The sequence below is a fragment of the Dermochelys coriacea genome, chromosome 3 (assembly GCF_009764565.3).
Source record: "Dermochelys coriacea isolate rDerCor1 chromosome 3, rDerCor1.pri.v4, whole genome shotgun sequence".
Lineage (NCBI taxonomy): Eukaryota > Metazoa > Chordata > Testudines > Dermochelyidae > Dermochelys > Dermochelys coriacea.
Window position 1 is genome coordinate 101,565,570 of NC_050070.1, and position 22,087 is coordinate 101,587,656.

Genomic DNA, 22,087 nt, shown 5'->3' on the forward strand with positions numbered 1-22,087 from the left:
CCTTGTTTTCGTTGCTCTCTATACAGTTCTTGGTTCGTTAAAAAGAAAGCGGACATTTTTCTTATGCACTAAACTAAGTTTTCTGGAAGAGATTTCAAACTGTTAGTACTAGATACTCCTTCAAAAACAACCCCCTATGTAGTAAGTAACATTACTTTAGCTCACCTTCTGCATTACTAAAACTTGAGTCAACACATTCAACATGTTATCTTACAAATTAAAAAGAAATTGATATTTTAAAATACCAAGTAACTGGATTTGGGAAATAGTTTTATAATGGGTATGTAGTTTTTCATTATTAATGAAATATTAATTAATATTATATTGAAATTTTGAAGACAGACTAATATACAGATGTGCTCTAGGCATTATTTTCAGGAAGTTATTTGGGGAACTATTGCCTGTGTTCTACAAGAGGTCAGAATAGATGATCACAGTGGTCTTGGAATCTATGGCTTTATGAAACCATGGAATGGGAATGCACCATGAAAGCTCCCTCTGGTGGCTAATAACTAAATTGAACTTCTTTCAGAGACTGATCTTAGTTAAGTCAGATGACTTTGGCATTACAGACAGTTGTTCAAGTCTTACTAGATGAGTTTTCTTTGATCAAATACATTATATACAAAAATACCTAGGGTGACCATATTTCCCTAAGGGAAAACAGAATACTGCGTGGGGTAGCCCGGGCCCCTCTGCACCACTACTCGCCTGACTCCTGCTTCCCCACCTCCACACGGGGCTGGCATCACCGCTCGCCCACTGCCCTGCACATTCCTCCGCACCGCACTTTTTTGACAAAAGTGGGCATTTGTCCCATTTGCTCTTGCGAATTGATCAAGTTGGCAAGAGCAAACAGGACACATGCCCACTTTTGCCAAAAAAGTCAGGACAGCTGGGACAGGGCTTAAAAAAGGGACTGTCCTGGCCAAACCAGGACATATGGTCACCCTGAAAATACTAGATAGTTAAAAATAGTCAACTATGTGCATGCCTCTGCACTCTCCGTGCTGCCTCCAACATAGAGAACAATCTCTCAATGCTTACGCATCAGGCCCTTCTATCACCTCCCACAAATCTGATTATTCACACCTGCTGTGTTTGCCACAAACATTAACCCTTGCTGCCATTGTCTTGGTAGCTGAGGGTTTCACCCTCCGTTTTAAAATCTACAATCAGCCACCCACATGCAGGACTGAAATTGTACCCAAACTAGGCTTGCTGTGATAGTAATTTAAAGTATGAACAAAAAAGCGCAACTTCTAACCTAAAGCATTCAGTCCAACGTAGGCAATATTAGGCAAACAATCATTTCTTTTTACACCACTGATGGTTAAGATAAGAGATTAAAGGACTCTCACATCAAACAATGCTGGTATCTGTTTCTGTTGGTCAGGTACCTTATTACAACTGTCTAGGGCAGCAATTCTCAACCTGCAGCCCACAGAATTAGCACACAGCTGCAGCCCAGCTCAGCTTTGTGCTAAAGGCCCACCTGCATGCCAAGCGTGGCGGGGACGGGATCGGGGCTTCTGGCCTGCCCTGCGTGGTGGGAATCCAGGGTCGGGGCTGTTAGCAGGCCCCGTGGGGTCAGGGGCTCCCGCATGGTCTGGGTCCAGAGCAGTTACGTAGCCCCACAAGCTCTGGGGTCCAGGTCCAGGGCAGCCAGCCCGCCCCGCGTGCTCTGGGGCAGCCGACCGGTTCTGCAGGGTTCGGGGAGCCAGCTGGTCCTGCGAGCTCCAGGGCCTTATTGAAATTCCAGGAGGCAGGTGGGCAGAAGCCCGTCCACATCTAAAGGCCCCCATTCCCCCAGCCTTGCAGGAGGAGCCACTGGACCCGGGATCCAACTGAAGACGAGGGACAACTAAGGAAGAACAGGGCAGGGAGTTGGGGTCATCGGTTCAAAACTAGAGATCCAGATGGGGACACCGAGCAGAGAACTGTAAATAGCCCCACGACTCCTCAAAGCTGTCTAGGGAGCCAGCAGATGCCGCCCGGATACGCAAGACAAGGGAGGAATGGAATTAGGGGCCACAGTCACAGAGCACCTCTCCGTCCAGCATCCACCTCCTGGTATTGTATATATGGCCACTTTGGAGCTTGCCAGTTCGCTTTCAAACCGTGCCAAGGAAACAACTCTACACGGCCAGGAGGAGGTTGACTAGGAGGTCTCATGACTTTGTGAGGCCATGGACTTCGTGAGGCCACTTATATGAAAAGGTGTGGGGAGAAGTGCAGCCAGAACCTCAACAGGAGGTTCTGAAGGAGCTGGAAAAGAGGCTACAACCTAGCGCATTCTAGAAAGACATGCGCCAAGGTCTCCCTCACACAGCAAAAGGGGCAGGCGTCGGGGATCGGGGTGAACCGCGCCAGGTATACACCCATGCTCACGGCTCTATTGAGGAGCCACCAACCAACATCCCGGGCGGGCCATGGGACTAGGGTGCAATATAGGCTGGTCCACCAGGGTTCCTCACCCTCTACAGACGGTAGAAGGTCCTGCCAGTTGGTATTGTGGCGGGACACGATGGTGAAGAAGTGAAATGTGTGGAGAATGAACGTGTAGAGTTGTTTTGAACCTTGGCGTGGTTCAAAAGGTGTCCGGGGTGGGCAGCTGGCCAGCCCTGCAGGGCATGGGGCCATTTCCAGAAGTCCAGGGTAGCCAGTTGGCCCTGTGGGGTCCAGGGCGGGCAGTTGGGTGGCCCGCGCGGCAAGGGATAGGGTCGGGGCTGCCGCTGCTCTGCCAACTGGCCCCTGTGGCCCACAATGTGTAATCAGTTGAGAACCACTGGTCTAGAGCGACAACCTTGGAAGCCTGCTAATGAGCTTTGCACACACATCAAAAGGAGACTATATCCCAACACGTTTATGTATTTTAAAAATACTTAAACCCATTGGATAGTAATTCTATCACCTAGCTAAAGACAGAATGACTCAGGAGACTGTTAATGGGATAGAGAGCCTTTCAGCTTTAAGTCACAGGTTCAAACCCAGGCTGGTAGTGGCCAAACATTCTCTTTTGATGGCCTCAGCCCAATTTCACATTTTATCATCTCTGCAGAGGCCAGGAACTGAAGGAGCTTAGACACTGAGCTACTGAACCCATTTATGTACACAGGTAGACCCTAGATGGATGGAGAGGCCTAATTTACATTGCTGCAGCTTGCTTAGTGAAGAAACAAAAGATTTCAGGCTCCAATTTTAAAAGGTGAGAAAAACCTCACAGGTTTTAGGATTACCAATAGCTCTAAACATTTCCTCCTAAAGGCAGGAGGCCAAGTTCTCTGTTACTCTCCACACAAGACCAATGACCGTAAATAGGTGCTACAAAGAACTGCAGATGTACATTCTAGTCCCAGGCCAATCCCAAGAATTATTTCTACATAGTATAGGACTATTCTGTAGTGTGCGTGCACAGAGTGGTTGCTATTGTTCGGTCCGAGAGCACGCACACACCAATAATGAAGCTTGATACTTGTACAGCATTTTCCATTCATTCATTTTAAACCTGTTTAGAAAGGTGAGCAAGTATTACCTCAGTTTTACAGAGAAGTAAACTGAAATACAGAGAGGTAAGTGATTTGACCAAAGTAATATAGCAGACCCGTGAACAGACCTCAGCCCTTCTGTGTCCCAACCCTATCAACTGACCCTTTGGCTCTGCCCCAAAATAACATTTGGAGAGGCTTCTGGAGAAGCAGACTAAACTTCCAAGATGTGTACTGGATTTCTGGAGGGCACCTAGGTGCAGTGTATTACCAAATCCAGTCTGGGAGACACAAGAATCACTTAACTTTGGAATGGAGCAAGACAGCTTTTTAAACAGCATGCAGAAGTGCTATTCTTCCTGTCCTAAACTGTTGTGAAGTTGTATACCTTATGCAAACTGTAAGATGAATATAGGCAAGGCAGTTTGTAATTATTCACACTGGACCACTTGATAGAATCCCACGGGATATGTATGATTTAAAAGATAGCATCTTGACAACACAGTGTCTTCTAACACTATACTAGGTGTTAACTATGCAGACTGATATGAAGAATTCTTTCAACTAAATCAACGCTATTTTTTATAGCACCAAAGCTTTTAGCAGGAGGTGCTGATGAGGCCTAACCTTACTAAACTTGTGAGTTCTGTTGAGATCATCATCTGAGATGGTATTGTTGTAGAACTGAAGATTTAGGACACAGAGACTTAGATGTTCTAACCATCCCCTATTTTTAAACTGAAGAGCATGGCAAATAAACAATAAGACGTAAGATGGCAAAGGTATTACCATAAACTTCAAGGGGATTTTTAATTAAAATTTTTTTTTAAAAATGTCAAATACGATCAATATTTTACAAATCTTAATTGAGACTATTTTCACTTTTGTTATTGAGTCATACCTAGTAAACAACTGACAGTACACATACACAAATAAAATTTGAAGAATTAAAGTAGTGGATTATACAAACCTAAAAATAAAGCTTAGATGTGATAAAAATCCAACCATGACTGACTAATAAAAATGACACCATTTCCCAACTAGGGGGGAAAAAAAATAAAAAACAACCAGCAAATCTTAATTGAATACACAGATTTTAAACACAGTTCCATTTCATATTGTCTTTGGCTAATAATTTAGCAGTCTGTTAGTTCATGCTAGATCAAAGCCACTGCTCATCTATTTATTTTAATGACGACATCAGTAAATTCCCTATTTTACAAGAGTCATCCACAGTCTTTAAGAAGACTAAGGCCAGGTCAAATTTACATTGGTGTAATTACATTGCTCAACGGTGTGAAAAATCCACCCCCCTGAGCAAAGTAGTTGTACCAACATAACCCGCAGCATATACAGCGCTGTCAACGGGGTGGGGCCTTCTCCTGTTGACATAACTACCACCTCTCATGGAGATGGATTAGCTACGCCGACAGAAGATGCTCTCCTGCAGCTGCGCCCCTGCAATGCTGTATGTGCAGACAAGCCCTAACTCCCCAATTGAAGAAAGTATTTAAACACATCCTTAACTTTAATCTGATATGCAAGTCCCGTTGACTGATGCCACGGGAACTTAAGCACCCTCCCTGTGGGACTAAACTCGTTCATATGATCAAAAATCAAGAACATTAATCCACCCCCACCGCCCCACCTCTTCATGAGCAGGAGGTCAAGTAAAAGGGATTTGTGCATGCAAGATCTGACTGTGCCGCCTCTACTCATATCGGATGGTACCTTATTACATGGGTAGTCCCACTGACTTCAAAAAGGCAGTGCTCAAGATGAGGGAGGATATCAATATCTGTCCCCTAGTGATTAAGTAGACAGTACTGGTGAATTACAATTAAAGTGTCCATCTTTATGTTTAGTCCATGGATTAATATTCGATCCCAGGGTTTGAAGAGAGAATCTGGCTGACATTTAGGATCAACATTTTCATTTAAAAGAAAACTAGGTGTTTACATACTACCATGCTAGACACCTCTGAAAAAAGATAATATAGACAGATAGAAATAAGGAAAACTAAGATGGCTTGAAGAGGGATATGGAGCTGCTTTACAAAATAGTCATCTTATCATACATCCATAAATGCCACTGTTTGCAGCATACCTTTGATCAGTTCAACACATACCTTATCTAGTCTCTGATATAAATAGACAGGAAGAATGGAGTGCAGATGATGCACAAACTGATTCACCACACAAATCAAAATGAAGCAGCACGCTGGAGATAATTCTCTTCCCTTGTTACGCAATGTCACCAAGTTCAGACCAAAGAGAGTTTCATCTTGATCAATAGAAAAGTGTCTTCACATAGACACCAGTATGATGTCCTGTTCTGTTGCGTTACTGGCTAAGCAACATTAACAGGCACTTGGCTAGGCTGTGGTGCTGGAGACCCGCTGTTGATGGATTGCTGAGGAATAGCAGCTGGTTCCATTTTGCTGATATGTGTTATGAAACGTAGACGGAGTTTCAAAGACGGTCTTAAATTGCAAATGATTTTCTCTACCTATAAAACACGAAACAAAAAAAAAGACCCCTCAGGATACATCGACACTGCAGCTGGGAGCATGCTTCCCAGTGCAGGCAAACGGACATGCACTAGCTCTTCTCAAGCTAGTGCGCTAAACACAGCAATATAGCTGGTGGATAGCAAAGGCAGCGGCTCGGGCTAGCCACTAAAGTACATTCCCGGGGAGCTTTTCAGGTTTGTGCTCAGGCAACTCACTTGAGCAGCAACTTGTGCTACCTTGGCTACACTGGTAGCGCATCCATCTTCCCACACTGGGAAGTATGTTCCCAGCTGCCATTTAGATGTACCCACAAACGTGGACAAAGGTATTATCAAAACACAAAGTAATCTGACACATTTTTAATGCAAGAGAGGAATGAACCCTAGAACAATACGGCAGACAGATTTATCGTAAAAGCTACGTAAATGAATCCCTGAATCTTGTCAGTTCTCTCCCAAAACCTCCTCGGTCTAGGACTCAATCAAAGCTGTGCAAAATGCATTCAGGAAACATAACACTTATCTGGACTTTACACTTTGTTACAAAATAGAAACCTGCATCAGGTTTCAGTAAAAGATTAATTAAAGTTCAAGAATCCTTTTGGTGAACATGGCATGATTTATGCTTTTGCAAGAAAACTAGATGAAATTTCGTTATTTAATTTGAACCCAAAGCTCAAAGTAAAACTCAGAAGGAGTGGATTGAAACAGCACAAAAATCTAACATAAATGCTTATGATGTTTATATAGCAGCACTGCTATTGCCATCTCATAAAGAAAATCAAACTCTAGTCACCTTTCCCTGTGGTCTGAAATTTGTCTCAAAATCTGACCTACAGCTTTTAACTATGAAAAGCTGTACCAGTAATTGATTGGGAATGGACAGACTGATCAACTGTGAAGGGATTTGTGATCCTTTTACATTTAAGATCATACACAAAAAGATCATGGTACAAATTGTTATATTAAATGTAACCTTGCTTTTACCTTCAAGTTAACTTACTTGATCTTTCACGCTGTCCCCAGTAAACATGTACTTCATATGATACAAGAAATCACATATGGGATCCATGTAGTTCAGATGTGTACTGCATTGGTCCACATCCAGAAGCATTTCATAAAATGCCACCCCAATCTGTTTTAATGAAATGAAAATAAAAAGTTCAAAACATTGCTGTCTGGATTTACATGCTATATTTTTAAGTTTATTCTTTTGTGAAGGAGAAACATATTTATTATGTGCATCTTCTACTTATCTGAACTTTCTGTTAAACATTTGTTTTCTTGTGAAAGAAGACCGACAACTCTAAGATTTTGTCTACACTATGAACCAGCAGTGTGATTCCCCTGCTCATGTACATATGCTCACGCAGGCTCTCATTGAGCTAGCACGAGTACAAACAGCAGCGTGGCCATGGTAGTACAAGCAGCAGCAGTAGAGGCAGAGTTGTGCCAAATACATATCAACCAGTTTCAGGTGGATTTGTATGAGGCCCGGCTCAGCTGTGCCTACACTGCCCTACCTGTGGTACCACAGCTGCACTGCTATTTGTGCTCGTACTAGTTTGATGAGAGCTAGCATGAGTATGTGTACATGAGCAAGGGAATCACCTCCTAGCTCATAGCATACATGTAGCCTAACTAGCCCCACGGTGCCTCACTTTGGAAATTACAATAATTTAATAACCTTCCTAAAAATCTGAATTATGGTAGTTTTATTTATGTAGTTTGATACCCAATGCTTTTAATCAGATTTTTACTATGTCCAGAGTCAGCAAACTATTCCTCTTCAGCAAAGTACTAAGCATAAACTTAAGTCTCATTGACTGAAACAGACTTTAAGCATGTGCTTATGTGATTTGCTGGAGGAGAATGAATTTTATGGAGAAGTAACGAGGTGGTCAGTGGACTAAAGTGACTAAGAAATTTTAAGTTTTTTCTCTTTACTTTTCTAGAAGAGTATTATATTCTTGCTTTGCATGTGGAATACAAATATAAAAAAAAATCTATTTTTTTCCTGAGGGAAGAAAGAAGCCACTGGAGGCAATATTTAGTGTCCGTTTACAGTATACAGCACTCAGAAGTGTGCTAGGCACTTTATAGAAATGTATAAAAAGATGCTCCCTCCTGCCCTGAATAGTTTATTTTCCTCTTTTTATTCTTCAATCTTTTTTGCCAAAGGGTTTAGCAAATTAGTGCTGGTATATGATGGAATTTGTTTCAGTGTTGTCTTTCTGTTGTGATATGTGTTAAATTATTTAAAGAAGTGTTAATGGATTCCTGAAGCACAGAATATGCATTTTTTGTGGTTTTGTAAGCCTAAAGAAATAAAATTTCTTTTAGAGTCAGCATAAGGTAATAGGTGACAGTGACAAAAAAACGGGAGAAATAAGGAGCAAGGTTATAAATATATAATAACAAGGTTACATGATTACTTAGCTATATTATATATACACACCTATTCCATCATATGTTCATACATTAAATCCAAAACATTAAAAGAATATTAAAAGTTGCATAGTCAAGAACTCCTAAATGTCATGTCAAGATAGGAAATTTGCCCCCTTGCAGGTATGTAGCCCTAATGTTCTTCTAACATAAGAAATTACATTAAAAAACCCCCTCAGACTTTTAAAAAAAAAGACAACTGAAAAAAAAAACCCAGAAGTTGCCTTCTGTGGAGTCATACTGACCCCCAACGTAGATCATCAGCAGGGTTTTGATCTTAAGATCCACAGCACAGACCTCTACCAGTTGAGATAACAGAGTAACTGGTAGCCATAGTCAGTGCTAGCCTCTATGTAGACCAGCCACTGAAGCAGAGGTGGGCAAACTACAGCCCACGGAACCGTCCTGCCCGGCCCTTGAGCTCCCGGCCCGAGAGGCTAGTCCCCGGCCCCTCCCCTGCTGTCCCCCCCCCCCACAGCCTCAGCTCGCTGTACCGCCAGCGCTGTGGTGCGCCGCTCCTGTCAGGCAGCGCGGGTGGTGGGGCTGCGAGCTCCTGCATGAGCTCCTGCTGCTCTGAACAGCATGGTAAGGGGGCGGGGGGGGGCTTGATAAGGGGCAAAGGGTACCGGGGTCAGTCAGGAGACAGGGAGTAGGGTGAGTTGGATAGGCGTGGGAGTCCCGGGAGGACTGTCAGGGGCGTGGATATGGTCGGGGCAGTCAGGGGACAGGAGCGGGGAGGGGGGGTTTGGATATGGGGTGGGGTCCCGGGAAGATGGTTAGGGGCCGGGGTCCCAGGAGGAGGCGGTCAGGGGACAAGGAGAAGAGGGGGTTGGATGTGTCAGAGGTTCTGAGGGGGCAGGGGCCAGGCTGTTTGGGGAGACACAGCCTTCCCTACCCAGCCCTCCATACAGTTTCACAGCGCTGGTGTGGCCCTCGGGCCAAAAAGTTTGTCCACCCCTGCAGTAGAGGGAGATAAAATACACACTATTTGCTGACAACAGAGGAAAGTAAAGACTCAGGATTCCTGAGTTAATTCCAAATTCTGGAGAGGAGTATTCTCTAGTAGTTAAAGATCTCTCTCCTCCTGTGCCCCCAGGTTGTTTGGCCCACCTCTGTTCCTATTTATTTCCCGGTTTGTGTCTATATACTCCCCCCTCTCTCTTTTCTCCTCCTTCCCCATTGCTGCTATTCACCCCACCATCTCCTGTCGCCAACCCCTGGCTCCTACCCCCTTCTGCTGTCCTCCCATCCTCTGGGTCCTGCAATTCCCTCTCTCTCTGCCCTATCCCTCCTGCAATCCAGTCAGGATAGACCTTCCTCATCCTCCATGCTGCTTGGGTACCACCAAGGGGAGCACTTGAGAATCTTCAGAGAATTTAGCTGCTACATGCTAATAAGTCTCTACTTAGCATGTCAAAGCTGGGACTTTTCAGGGGCTTATAACTTGGCCAAATTTGGGGAAATTTCACATGGATGGCAAGATGCATCCATGAGACTTAGGTGACTCCCCTGCCAAATTTCAAGCATTTACTCCAAAACATGAAAGTAATGAAACAATTGCAAGATTTATACATTTAAAAAAAAAATCATGGGTACATGCTCAGAAACAGTGGAAGCATTTTAATGAAAACTTTACAAAAATATTCAACCTGAGGCAGATACCGAGCATCAAAAATTTCAACTTGAATGGCTGAAGTTTGGTAAAGTTGTAAGCACCTGAAAAAGGGTCTTATAATTAGGTCTCTACCAAATTCATGGCCACAAAAAACGCATCACGGACCGTGAAATCTGGTCTCTCTCTGGGAAATCTCGTCTTTTGTGTGCTTTAACCTCTACTATACAGATTTCACAGGGGAGACCAGCTTCAATTCCTCAAATTGGGGGTCCTAACCCAAAAGGGAGTTACGGGGGGTCACAAGGTTATTTTAGGGGGTCATGGTATTGCCACCCTTACTTCTGCGCTGCCTTCAGAGCTGGGCGTCTGCAGAGTGATGGCTGTTTGCCAGACGCCCAGCTCTGAAGGCAGTGCCCAACCGATGCAGCACAGAAGTAAGGCTGGCAATACCATACCATGCCACTCTTACTTCTGCACTTCTGCCTTCAGAGCTGGGCTCCTGGAGAGTAGTGGCTGCTGACTGAGGACTTCCGCAGGCAGCTGACTGATGACCTCTGCAGGCAGCAGCCTAGAAGTAAGGGTGGCAACACCGTAACATGCCATCCTTCCTCCTGTGCTGCTATTGGCGGTGGATCTGCCTTCAGAGCTGGGCTCCCAGCCAGCAGTCACTGCTCCCCAGGTGCCCAGCTCTGAAGGCAGTGCCCTGCCAGCACCAACGCAAAAGTAAAGGTAGCAGAACCACAATCCCCGCTACAATAACTCTGCGACCACCCAACTCCTCCTTTTTGGGTGAGGACCCCTACAATTACAACATTGTGAAATTTCAGATTGAAACAGCTGAAATCATGAAATTTACGATTTTTAAAATCCCGTGACCATGAAATTGATCAAAATGGACCATGAATTTGGTAGGGCCTTACTTATAATGGAGAGCATTGGGCAACCTTAACTAAAGGCTTAACTAGCGCAACCAGTCCTGTCTATAATTTATTATGCATATACTGCAAAAGTGATAAAATGTGTGTATATATTTGACCCTGATGTTTAATTACTTTAAATGCTAAGTCATTCTATACTAAAAAGTAATACATTTTCAATAAACTGGTGGGTTAGCTCCCTTCAAGTAACGAGCTCCACGAAAGCACAGGGTTCTGTTCACACAGAGCTCACTGCAGGCATAGGCACTGACTCCGAGGGTGCTTCAGGGCTGGAGCACCCAAGGAAAAAAAATAGGGGGTGCACCCTCTACACCAACATTCCACACAAAGATGGACTACAAGCCGTCAGGAACAGTATCCCCGATACTGTCACGGCTAACCTGGTGGCTGAACTTTGTGACTTTGTCCTGACCCACAACTATTTCACATTTGGTGACAATGTATACCTTCAAATCAGCGGCACTGCGATGGGTACCCGCATGGCCCCACAGTATGCCAACATTTTTATGGCTGACTTAGAACAACGCTTCCTCAGCTCTCGTCCCCTAATGCCCCTACTCTACTTGCGCTACATTGATGACATCTTCATCATCTGGACCCATGGAAAAGAAGCTCTTGAGGAATTCCACCATGATTTCAACAATTTCCATCCCACCATCAACCTCAGCCTGGACCAGGCCACACAAGAGATCCACTTCCTGGACACTACGGTGCTAATAAGCGATGGTCACATAAACACCACCCTATATCGGAAACCTACTGACCGCTATTCCTACCTACATGCCTCTAGCTTTCATCCAGATCATACCACTCGATCCATTGTCTACAGCCAAACTCTACAATATAACTGCATTTGCTCCAACCCCTCAGACCGAGACAAACACCTACAAGATCTCTATCATGCATTCCTACAACTACAATACCCACCTGCTGAAGTGAAGAAACAGATTGACAGAGCCAGAAGAGTACCCAGAAGTCACCTACTACAGGACAGGTCCAACAAAGAAAACAACAGAACGCCACTAGCCATCACCTTCAGCCCCCAACTAAAACCTCTCCAACGCATCATCAAGGATCTACAACCTATCCTGAAGGACGAGCCATCACTCTCACAGATCTTGGGAGACAGACCAGTCCTTGCTTACAGACAGCCCCCCAATCTGAAGCAAATACTCACCAGCAACCACACACCACACAACAGAACCACTAACCCAGGAACCTATCCTTGCAACAAAGCCCGTTGTCAATTCTGTCCACATATCTATTCAGGGGATACCATCATAGGGCCTAATCAGCCACACTATCAGAGGCTCGTTCACCTGCGCATCTACCAATGTGATATATGCCATCATGTGCCAGCAATGCCCCTCTGCCATGTACATTGGCCAAACTGGACAGTCTCTACGTAAAAGAATGAATGGACACAAATCAGACGTCAAGAATTATAACATTCAAAAACCAGTTGGAGAACACTTCAATCTCTCTGGTCACTCGATCACAGACCTAAGAGTGGCTATACTTCAACAAAAAAGTTTCAAAAACAGACTCCAACGAGAGACTGCTGAATTGGAATTAATTTGCAAACTGGATACAATTAATTTAGGCTTGAATAGAGACTGGGAATGGATGAGTCATTACAGAAAATAAAAATATTTCCCCATGGTATTTCTCCCTCCCACCCCACCCCCCACTGTTCCTCTGATATTCTTGTTAACTGCTGGAATTAGCCTACCTTGCTTGTCACCATGAAAGGTTTTCCTCCTTTCCCCCCCCTGCTGCTGGTGATGGCTTATCTTAAGTGATAACTCTCCTTACAGTGTGTATGATAAACCCATCGTTTCATGTCCTCTGTGTGTGTGTGTATGTAAATCTCTCCTCTGTTTTTTCCACCAAATGCATCCGATGAAGTGAGCTGTAGCTCACGAAAGCTTATGCTCTAATAAATTTGTTAGTCTCTAAGGTGCCACAAGTACTCCTTTTCTTTTTGCGAACCCCCTATGTAGAAGTAACATTACTTTAGCTCACCTTCTGCATTACTAAAACTTGAGTCAACACATTCAACATGTTATCTTACAAATTAAAAAGAAATTGATATTTTAAAATACCAAGGAACGGATTTGGGAAATAGTTTTATAATGGGTATGTAGGTTTTCATTATTAATGAAATATTAATTAATATTATATTGAAATTTTGAAGACAGACTAATATACAGATGTGCTCTAGGCATTATTTTCGGGAAGTTATTTGGGGAACTATTGCCTGTGTTCTACAAGAGGTCAGAATAGATGATCACAGTGGTCTTGGAATCTATGGCTTTATGAAACCATGGAATGGGAATGCACCATGAAAGCTCCCTCTGGTGGCTAATAACTAAATTGAACTTCTTTCAGAGACTGATCTTAGTTAAGTCAGATGACTTTGGCATTACAGACAGTTGTTCAAGTCTTACTAGATGAGTTTTCTTTGATCAAATACATTATATACAAAAATACCTAGGGTGACCATATTTCCCTAAGGGAAAACAGAATACTGCGTGGGGTAGCCCGGGCCCCTCTGCACCACTGCTCGCCTGACTCCTGCTTCCCCACCTCCACACGGGGCTGGCATCACCGCTCGCCCACTGCCCTGCACATTCCTCCACACCGCACTTTTTTGACAAAAGTGGGCATTTGTCCCATTTGCTCTTGCGAATTGATCAAGTTGGCAAGAGCAAACAGGACACATGCCCACTTTTGCCAAAAAAGTCAGGACAGCTGGGACAGGGCTTAAAAAAGGGACTGTCCTGGCCAAACCAGGACATATGGTCACCCTGAAAATACCAGATAGTTAAAAATAGTCAACTATGTGTATGCCTCTGCACTCTCCGTGCTGTCTCCTACATAGAGAGCAATCTCTCAATGCTTACGCATCAGGCCCTTCTATCACCTCCCACAAATCTGATTATTCACACCTGCTGTGTTTGCCACAAACATTAACCCTTGCTGCCATTGTCTTGGTAGCTGAGGGTTTCACCCTCCATTTTAAAATCTACAATCAGCCACCCACATGCAGGACTGAAATTGTACCCAAACTAGGCTTGCTGTGATAGTAATTTAAAGTATGAACAAAAAAGCGCAACTTCTAACCTAAAGCATTCAGTCCAACGTAGGCAATATTAGGCAAACAATCATTTCTTTTTACACCACTGATGGTTAAGATAAGAGATTAAAGGATTCTCACATCAAACAATGCTGGTATCTGTTTCTGTTGGTCAGGTACCTTATTACAACTGTCTAGGGCAGCAATTCTCAACCTGCAGCCCACAGAATTAGCAGGATCAGCTGTTTGGCGGGCAGGCTCAGATCAGCTGTTTCCCACCTCCCTGCTCTGGCAGGGGCTGAGTGAGTCTCACAAAGGAAAAAAAAGCCTTAGGGTTCGGCGTGGGTGAGAGTGCTGGGCTATCGGCAGCAGCACAGCCAGCTCCTGCTCACCTAGGGCTGGACTCCGGCCACAGCAGGCATCAGGTGACCCAAGGGAGCCCAGCTAGGCTAGGGCTGGGTGCAGTGGTAGATTAGGGGGAGGAGAAGCCCTGGACCCCATCAGGAGCTGCACTTTGGGGGGAGAAGCTCTGGACCCCGGCAGGAGCTGTGCTGGGGGGCGGGTGGGGAGGAGAGGAGAAGCCCCGGACCCCTCCAGGAAGAAGGGAAGGGGAGGAGAAGCCCTAGACCCTGTCAGAAGATGTGGGGCTGAAGTCCCGGCTCGCGAGCCCCAGCCACCCTAGTGGCAGAAGCTGCAGGGCTGCAAACCCCGACCCCACTCTGTGCGGAGCTGGTCTGAGCCTCTCTCTCTCTCTCCCATCCCCCCTGCAGAGCTGGCTCTCACTCTCTGGCTGTGGAGAAATTCAGCCCAAATCTACCCACATTGGTATCTCCATTTCCCCCATAATCACACAGCCATGAATGAATTTAGCCTAGGAGGCAGGATCAGCATTAGCCCCATTTGGCAGGTGGGATCTAGGGCACGCAGAGGTGACGTGACTTTCCCAAGGCTAATCAGGGAGTCTGTGGCAGAGCAGAAAATCAAATCCAGAATACCTAAGCCCGAGACCTGTGCACTAACCACTACGCAACCTTCCCACCCAAGGAGGGGGAACCTCCTCTGCCACTTTGAGTGGGTGGGTGGGAGCAGGCACTAGACAGAGCCATTAGGAGGCGGGGAGCAGAGAGAGATGGGAAAAGGGACATGGGTGGGAAGCAAGAAGGGGGAAAATATCAGGAAGGGGAGCAAGGACTTAGAGAAGAAACAAGAGAAAGGGAAAGGGGCAGGGAAAATGAAAGGAAGGGAGAGGAGAAAGCGGCAGGGAGATGGGAAAGACTCTCCACTGCTTGTCCCTCCCATCCACCTTCTTCCCACAGCCATCAGTGGCGTCAGCTCCCAAACAGGCCCTAAGCAGGTGTGAAGCCCAGAGTAAACATAATGTCTTTAAACTGGGATGTTAGTGAAGACAGCTTGCAGCTGAGTGTAATGACTTTAATATACTGTAATTCATGATAATGTAATGATATATTACTATTTTAATAATGATTACATTAAGATGCCAATGATAGACACACATTCAATAACAGAATATGAAAGAAGTGTATAAATATGCTGAAAATTGCCAGTTTTGGGGGGAGGCTGAGCCCCCCCCCCAAACACACACACTTCGCCTTCAGGGGCCTTGGGGTAGGGGGCGGAGCCGAGATGGGGCACCCACTGGCAAAACCAAGAGTCAGTACCTATGATTGCAGGACTGGGGCTTTAATTTCAAAGATTTTCCCCTGCTTTTGAGTTTCAAAGACCAGACTGAATTAAACTACAAAAGCCAGGACAAGAGCTATATTTTACCTCTATCATACACCGTGTCCTCTCTTGCTGAAACCGCTGTAGAAAAGGACCAACAAGGTGGTAAACATAAAGTAACTGGAATTCTGTCTTCACTATGGGTATCAAGACTTCAGTGAGGAATCTGCAGTATTTCAAATAGGACACATCACTGTTTTATACATTTACCTTATGTTAAAGTAGTCATGCCACCAAAATCATCAACATTTTTCAACATTCAATATTATCGTCATTCATAAGGCTCAGACATTTATGACTGTATTTGGGGTTTTCTTGCTCTACCTCAGATTGGTTGGGAGTGACAGCATTTTGCTGTGGTGGAAATACAGTCAAAGTGTTTCATCCTCCCCTAAAACCCAAACTTGAGTGCTCATGTTAAAAATGATTGAACACTTGCTGAATAACACTCATAGAACCATACTCAGTATGTCAGCAAAAGTAGCCATAGGGATCATGACTGAGCTATGAATGGTTCACACAGTCCCAAGGACTAGAAGCTGCATAGGCTCAACCAAGATCAGACTGGAGAATGAAAGGGAGAGTCAAATGCAGGCCTCTTGGGTAGTGACACTGGTACTAAGTCTCTGAATAGGGTCACCTAATTGTCACAAGTACTTCATGCCATCTCCCACTTATGTAGACAATGATAAATCCAGGACAGAATATTAAAAGGTGAACTGAAAAACTAAAATGGAAGCTGAGTTAAAGCCCCCATACATGCTCTGAATGCTCCCATTAATAAGGCAGTATGGAAATACATTTTAACTAAATTTTTAATAAACTGCAAGGTATGAAATGCTACAGCTTCCTGGCTTGTTAAGGACATCTCCTAGTGTATCACTGCAATGTCTGTTAATTTACAAAGCACTTCCCCCACTGGCAACAAATGCTACATGCAAAGATTAAAGACAAAATTACACAGAGTTGATCATAATGGATGGCATTACGCAAGTGTATTGCTACTGCCAATACAAGCTGCAGTCAAACTGTAATGAGTAAGAAAAAAACAAACACAAGCTAAATGAGATAAAATATGCTTTACATGAGGGATTGGCAATCTTTGGCGCGCTACCCACCAGGGTAAGCCCCCTGGTGGGCCGGGCCAGTTTCTTTACCTGCTGTGTCCACAGGTTCGGCTGATTGCGAATCCGAATGGCCACGGTTCACCGCTCCAAGCCAATGGGGGCTGCGGGAAGCAGTGGCCAGCACATCCCTCAGCCTGTGCTGCTTCCCGCAGCCCCCATTGGCCTGGAGCAGTGAACCATGGTCAGTGGGAGCTGAGATAGGCTGAACCTGCAGATGCGGCAGGTAAACAAACCTTACCCTGGTGGGCCGAGGGCCAAACGTTGCCTGCTTTATCATACCCTGAAGTTACCACACTGGTGGAGAGCCCAAAGATATAGATGAGAGACAAGAACCAGCTTAAAAACCAAAAAACCCTACTACCACCCATGTTTTAGAGGATTTTTTATTACTTGTTCTGATTTGCTTTCTCTCTCCGCCACATACTTCCTTATGTAGATATTGGACATATTGTTTTGCTGTACACAGTACAGAAGGGGTGTCAAAAGTGTACTTTAAACTATCAATTAAATTTTAAAAATCAGTTACATTTCATTATACATACTTTGGAATGAGGGAAAGTTGGCCAATGCTAGAATGATGCCACACGGCATGTGCCAATGCTAAAGTGTAGCTACAGCTCATCTCAGAGTAAGACTGGTGGCAAGCTGTGAAGTCAAAGAGCTGGAATGGGTAACCAACCCACTCTGTCTCTGATGTCAAGCTAGGACTGTTGATAACACTGACAATTCGATCATGGAGAACAATCCAGTATGGCTCCTGGCAAAACAAAAAAAAAAACCCAAATGATTTTTATTCTTTTAATTTTTAGAAGAAAAGGTAATACTTTCTCCCCCACCTCCCTCAGATTACTGTAAATTATTAAAGATATTTATATAACATTCTTAATTTATACAAATACTTTGCCTACACAATTCCTGACAAATATCTGAATATCTAAATAAGACAAGATACCACCAGTCCAGGAGAGGGGAGCATGGGGATTGTTAATGAAAAGAAGGGTGGAGAGACTGTTTGAAAATATGGAATTTAAAGAGTGATCTGAAGCAGAAAAGAGTGGCAGTTGGTGGAAGAGGATCGGGGAACTGTTCCAGGCACAGGAACAATACAAGACACAAGCTAAGAACATAAGAACGGCCATACTGGATCAGACCAATTGTCCATCTTGCCCAGTATCCTGTCTTCCAACAGTGGCCAATGCCAGATGCTTCAGAGGGAATGAACAGAACAGGAAATCATCAAGTGATCCATCCCCTGTTGTCCATTCCAAGCTTCTGGCAAACAGAGGGCTAGGGACAAAGATGGGAAAAGATACAAAGGGAGATGGTAAGGTAGGAGACTGTAGGGAGCAAAGAAAGCAGAGATGCAGGAACTTGTAGATGAAGATGAGAAGCTTACATTTTTTACAATGAGAAATAGGAAGACAATAGGGGGTTTCAAAGGGATGCATGATGTAACTGTGGAGGGTGTGAAAATAACTTTGGTAGATCAAGTGGAAAGTGGAGCAGAAAACGGTGAAAAAAGGAAATTAAATAAAAAATATTCATCCAGTGTTGAAGCTTAGTCATCAAACACTAAAACTCAGCATCTTCAAAAGGTGAAAATGTCTACTAGAACATTTTAAACTCAATTATACATATTTTCTATTATTGATTTCCTTGTTAAATTTTACACTTCCTTTCTATGATTTATTCCTATTGCATTATGCTCAATAAAGCTATAGGGGATGTGCAGAGTTAATTTTACATCAGACTCCTTATCTTAGAGAATTTTCTGACTTCATTCTCAAGCTTAAATACTGCACAAGAAATTTTTTGTAGTTAATGTATAGCAAAACGTTATTTTCCCACAAGGTACCGAGGAAACAAGATTGTGAAAAATCCAGTTTTTGTGCTCCCTCTCCCCCCAATCCAACAGTGGATTTGGTCAGACAATGAAGGACAAAGCAAAGGTGTTTTCATAAGCTTCCCAGTGGCTTTTGAAACTACTTCAGGAGCATCAGAAAGAAACTAGTTGCACTAATCCCTCACAGAGATTACCACCTACATCAGCTTTTATGGAAGAATGCATTCTCTTCTCTGTTCAGAAAATTTTAAAATACATACAGACTCACTGGTAAGGCTGTGATAATCAGTCCAATAGCATTCATCCAAGCTGTGATATTCTCCCTTGGCACCAGAGGCTGACTACAAATAGGGAGAAGAAAATAAGTCTGAAGTTATACACAATTTCTCATGACTTTTAATGTATTTATGATGACTGAAATATACTCCTAGAGAAATTATAGACGTTTTGTCTTAAGAAGAAGCTATATATACAAAAGCATGACTATGTGGTTTAATTAACTGGTTAGTTGAGTACCACATTAACACTGCATGGAAAACTTTTAAAACAATTTTGTTCCTGTAGAATGTTTTCTTTTAAGGTATTTTCATTCATATTCATATTTGTATGAATAAAGTCTTCACGGTGATATCGGTTCCTTTGATGACTCATTTCCCCATGGTCCCAAAGCCTGCATCAGGGTAACCTTCCTTGGCTGAAAGGAATCCTTTCTTTCAACCTATCATTACCACTTAGAGATGGCCATCTGAGTCACTAATTAAATGCAAGGTGCTTCGTCCCTTTACAACTCTTTCAGTACCTGCTGGCCCAAAAAGCACATCACTAAGTTTAGGAATCAAGTCCAAATGTGTCATGTGTCAACACAGAATGAGATCTGTAAAATGCAGTTCCAATATCACATGGCAACAATGAAAATTATGATAACAGATATTAAATGCGTATAAAAATATAAACTATGATGCACTCTTGGACCTCAAGCATCCTACCAATTTTTCTGCTTTTCTCCCTGCAGCCAAAGATCTTTTGTTGCAGCAACTGATGGCCCTCCCCCTCTGGACGAGGAGTGCTGTACATGGCTCCTTTCCCCTCCTGTTAACGCCTATGAACACACTAGACAAGTTGCTGACAAATGTACGGTACTTCCTCCATCTCTCCCACATGAAGCTGAGTATCAGGCAACACCAGCACCAGGATCTAAGGTATTGTACAGGTACTCGCCACATGCATTTTTTGTTCTTGGCTCTTAGAACCGGCATCCAACACCATACTACTGCTCGCCTCCCAAAGATATCAATATATAAAACAACATTTAAGAAAAGGAAGTTTCAGAACCAGTGAGCAATTTGTAACCACTGTACTGCTTTTTGTAGCGAGCAGCTCTGTAAGTCCAACGTACCTCTTTAACACAACATTTAGAAGTGCATTGCCCACATCCTTTCCTGGAACAGCCAAAGCCATGAGTTCAACACAGGTAACATGAAGAGCATGGGCTGCTGGGTTAGGAAACTCATTGAATCTCCAGTCACAGTTTGGAAATGGACCAGGTGATTTGCCAGCCATAGGTAACAATGATTAAGGAAAACAACAAATTCCCACATGGAGACTGGTAAGAAGCAAACAATGTAGTTCTGCATGTACAAAATGTATTTATAACAAAATATATCTAATACACAAACAAAACAATAGAGTCCCACAAATTCCTGATAATATATATGTGTGTGTGTGTATTTTTTATAACACACACACACACACGACAGTACTGAATTAAATTAATGGCCACAGTCAATCAAAGGCACATATTTAAGACAATAAGTCAGTTATTGGAAAGCATTTTTAAAATAAATATCTAGAGAAATATCTGTATATATAGAAACACATACATACACCCAATACAACAGATACTTTTCTGACAGGAAGATTCATTGCGTTTGGGCCACGTCAGAGTCCATTTACTCTAAACCCAAGATATTTTATTAGAAAAATGCTGAGAATTTTCTACACTATTAATAATCTGTTTTGAAGTATATTGTTAAATATAAACATACTACTCGTATTAGAATTTTTCAGGTGGCAACATTGAAAAAAATTGAAGTCTTGAATAGACAAAGAACAAATAACAGTGACTATCTGATTGCCACTGAAAATTAGAGGCATTCCAGAACAACAACACAAAGTGCTTTTTTCTACTTATAAGACAGTGGAATCACTGGCATCATTAGACGCTTAAAACTTATGTAAACTATGGGTTTATATGCTTTTAGTTTCCCTTAATCAGAGAGAAGTCCAGCTCTCCTGAAGTTGGACATCTCAGCAAAGTAGAGGAAATGGTGGAGCTGTGGGAGGAGGATAACAAAGGTGCACAAAGAACTAGCAAACTTCTCAGCAGGTTGGCATTAGAAAAAAGGGGAAGAGGATGGCCAGGGAGAGTCAGGGCAGGTCTATGCTATGGGGCTAAATTGACCTAAGTTATGCAACTCCAGCTACATGAATAACATAGTTGGAGTTGACGTACCTTAGGTCGACTTATGCGGTGCCTACACCACACTGGGTCCTGTCGACTTTTGCTTTTCGTTCCGGTGGAGTACCGGAATCGACAGGAAAGCGATCGGTGATCGATTCAGCAGGTCTTCGCTATACCCGCTAAATTGACCGCCGGTGGATCGATCGGTAAGTGGAAACAAGCCCTCAGTCCTACAGTGTTTCAACTGTATGGAACATAACTACACTCTGGTGAAATGAAACTACAATACTGATAATTTTCCTTTAGCACAAATCATTATAAAAAGGATATTGTCTACTAGTCTTCCAATCAGTTTGCAATAATAAGTGTCATCGGGGATCCACGGATTATCTTCTCGTACATTCATAGCAGACTTGATATAAGTGTCACTTAGACACCAGCCTTGTGGTCGATTATCTTTGAGAGAACCAATGATGGCATGGACAAGCTTCCGCTTAAGGTTTGTGCGTTCTCTGAGATGCCTCTCGTAATAATGAAGAGTATTGTACAGGTATGTCACTGGACGGTCTGCCAACAAAATACCCCAGAAACACAGTAGCATCGCACTTAATTTTATATTGGTAATAGTAAGCTTATGCGAAATTAAGGGTGATGTAAAAACAGATACACCAAGCAGAAAAGCCTCAATGTTTTTATTGTTACTGTACCACTATGTTAAATGAAACTGGACAAAAAGTTTATCTGAAAGGGAGTCAAAACCAATATTTCTATGTTTGTGATATTGCTTAAAATATTATTTACAAATAACTAAACTCCTCCTACAAGGCCTCTCCA

General features: G+C 43.4%; 1 protein-coding gene across 4 annotated transcripts in view; it reads right to left on the reverse strand.

The window, feature by feature from the left end:
- Window positions 1–4,269: 4,269 nt before the first annotated feature.
- The window catches only part of MED23 (mediator complex subunit 23), a 61,184-nt gene continuing 43,366 nt past the window's right edge, over window positions 4,270–22,087 (reverse strand). For 2 of the 4 annotated variants that reach the window (XM_038394599.2, XM_038394598.2), the window contains 7 exons: window positions 21,584–21,820; window positions 20,189–20,354; window positions 19,061–19,133; window positions 17,492–17,706; window positions 15,868–15,988; window positions 7,003–7,134; window positions 4,270–5,996 (listed from right to left, as the gene is read on the reverse strand). In XM_038394599.2, the coding sequence (XP_038250527.1) occupies window positions 5,838–5,996; window positions 7,003–7,134; window positions 15,868–15,988; window positions 17,492–17,706; window positions 19,061–19,133; window positions 20,189–20,354; window positions 21,584–21,820 (1,103 nt within the window). In that variant the 3' untranslated portion in view covers window positions 4,270–5,837. Of the gene's footprint in view, window positions 5,997–7,002; window positions 7,135–15,867; window positions 15,989–17,491; window positions 17,707–19,052; window positions 19,134–20,188; window positions 20,355–21,583; window positions 21,821–22,087 lie in introns of those variants that run through there. The other 2 variants (XR_006279972.1, XM_043510977.1) reach the window with 2 other exon arrangements.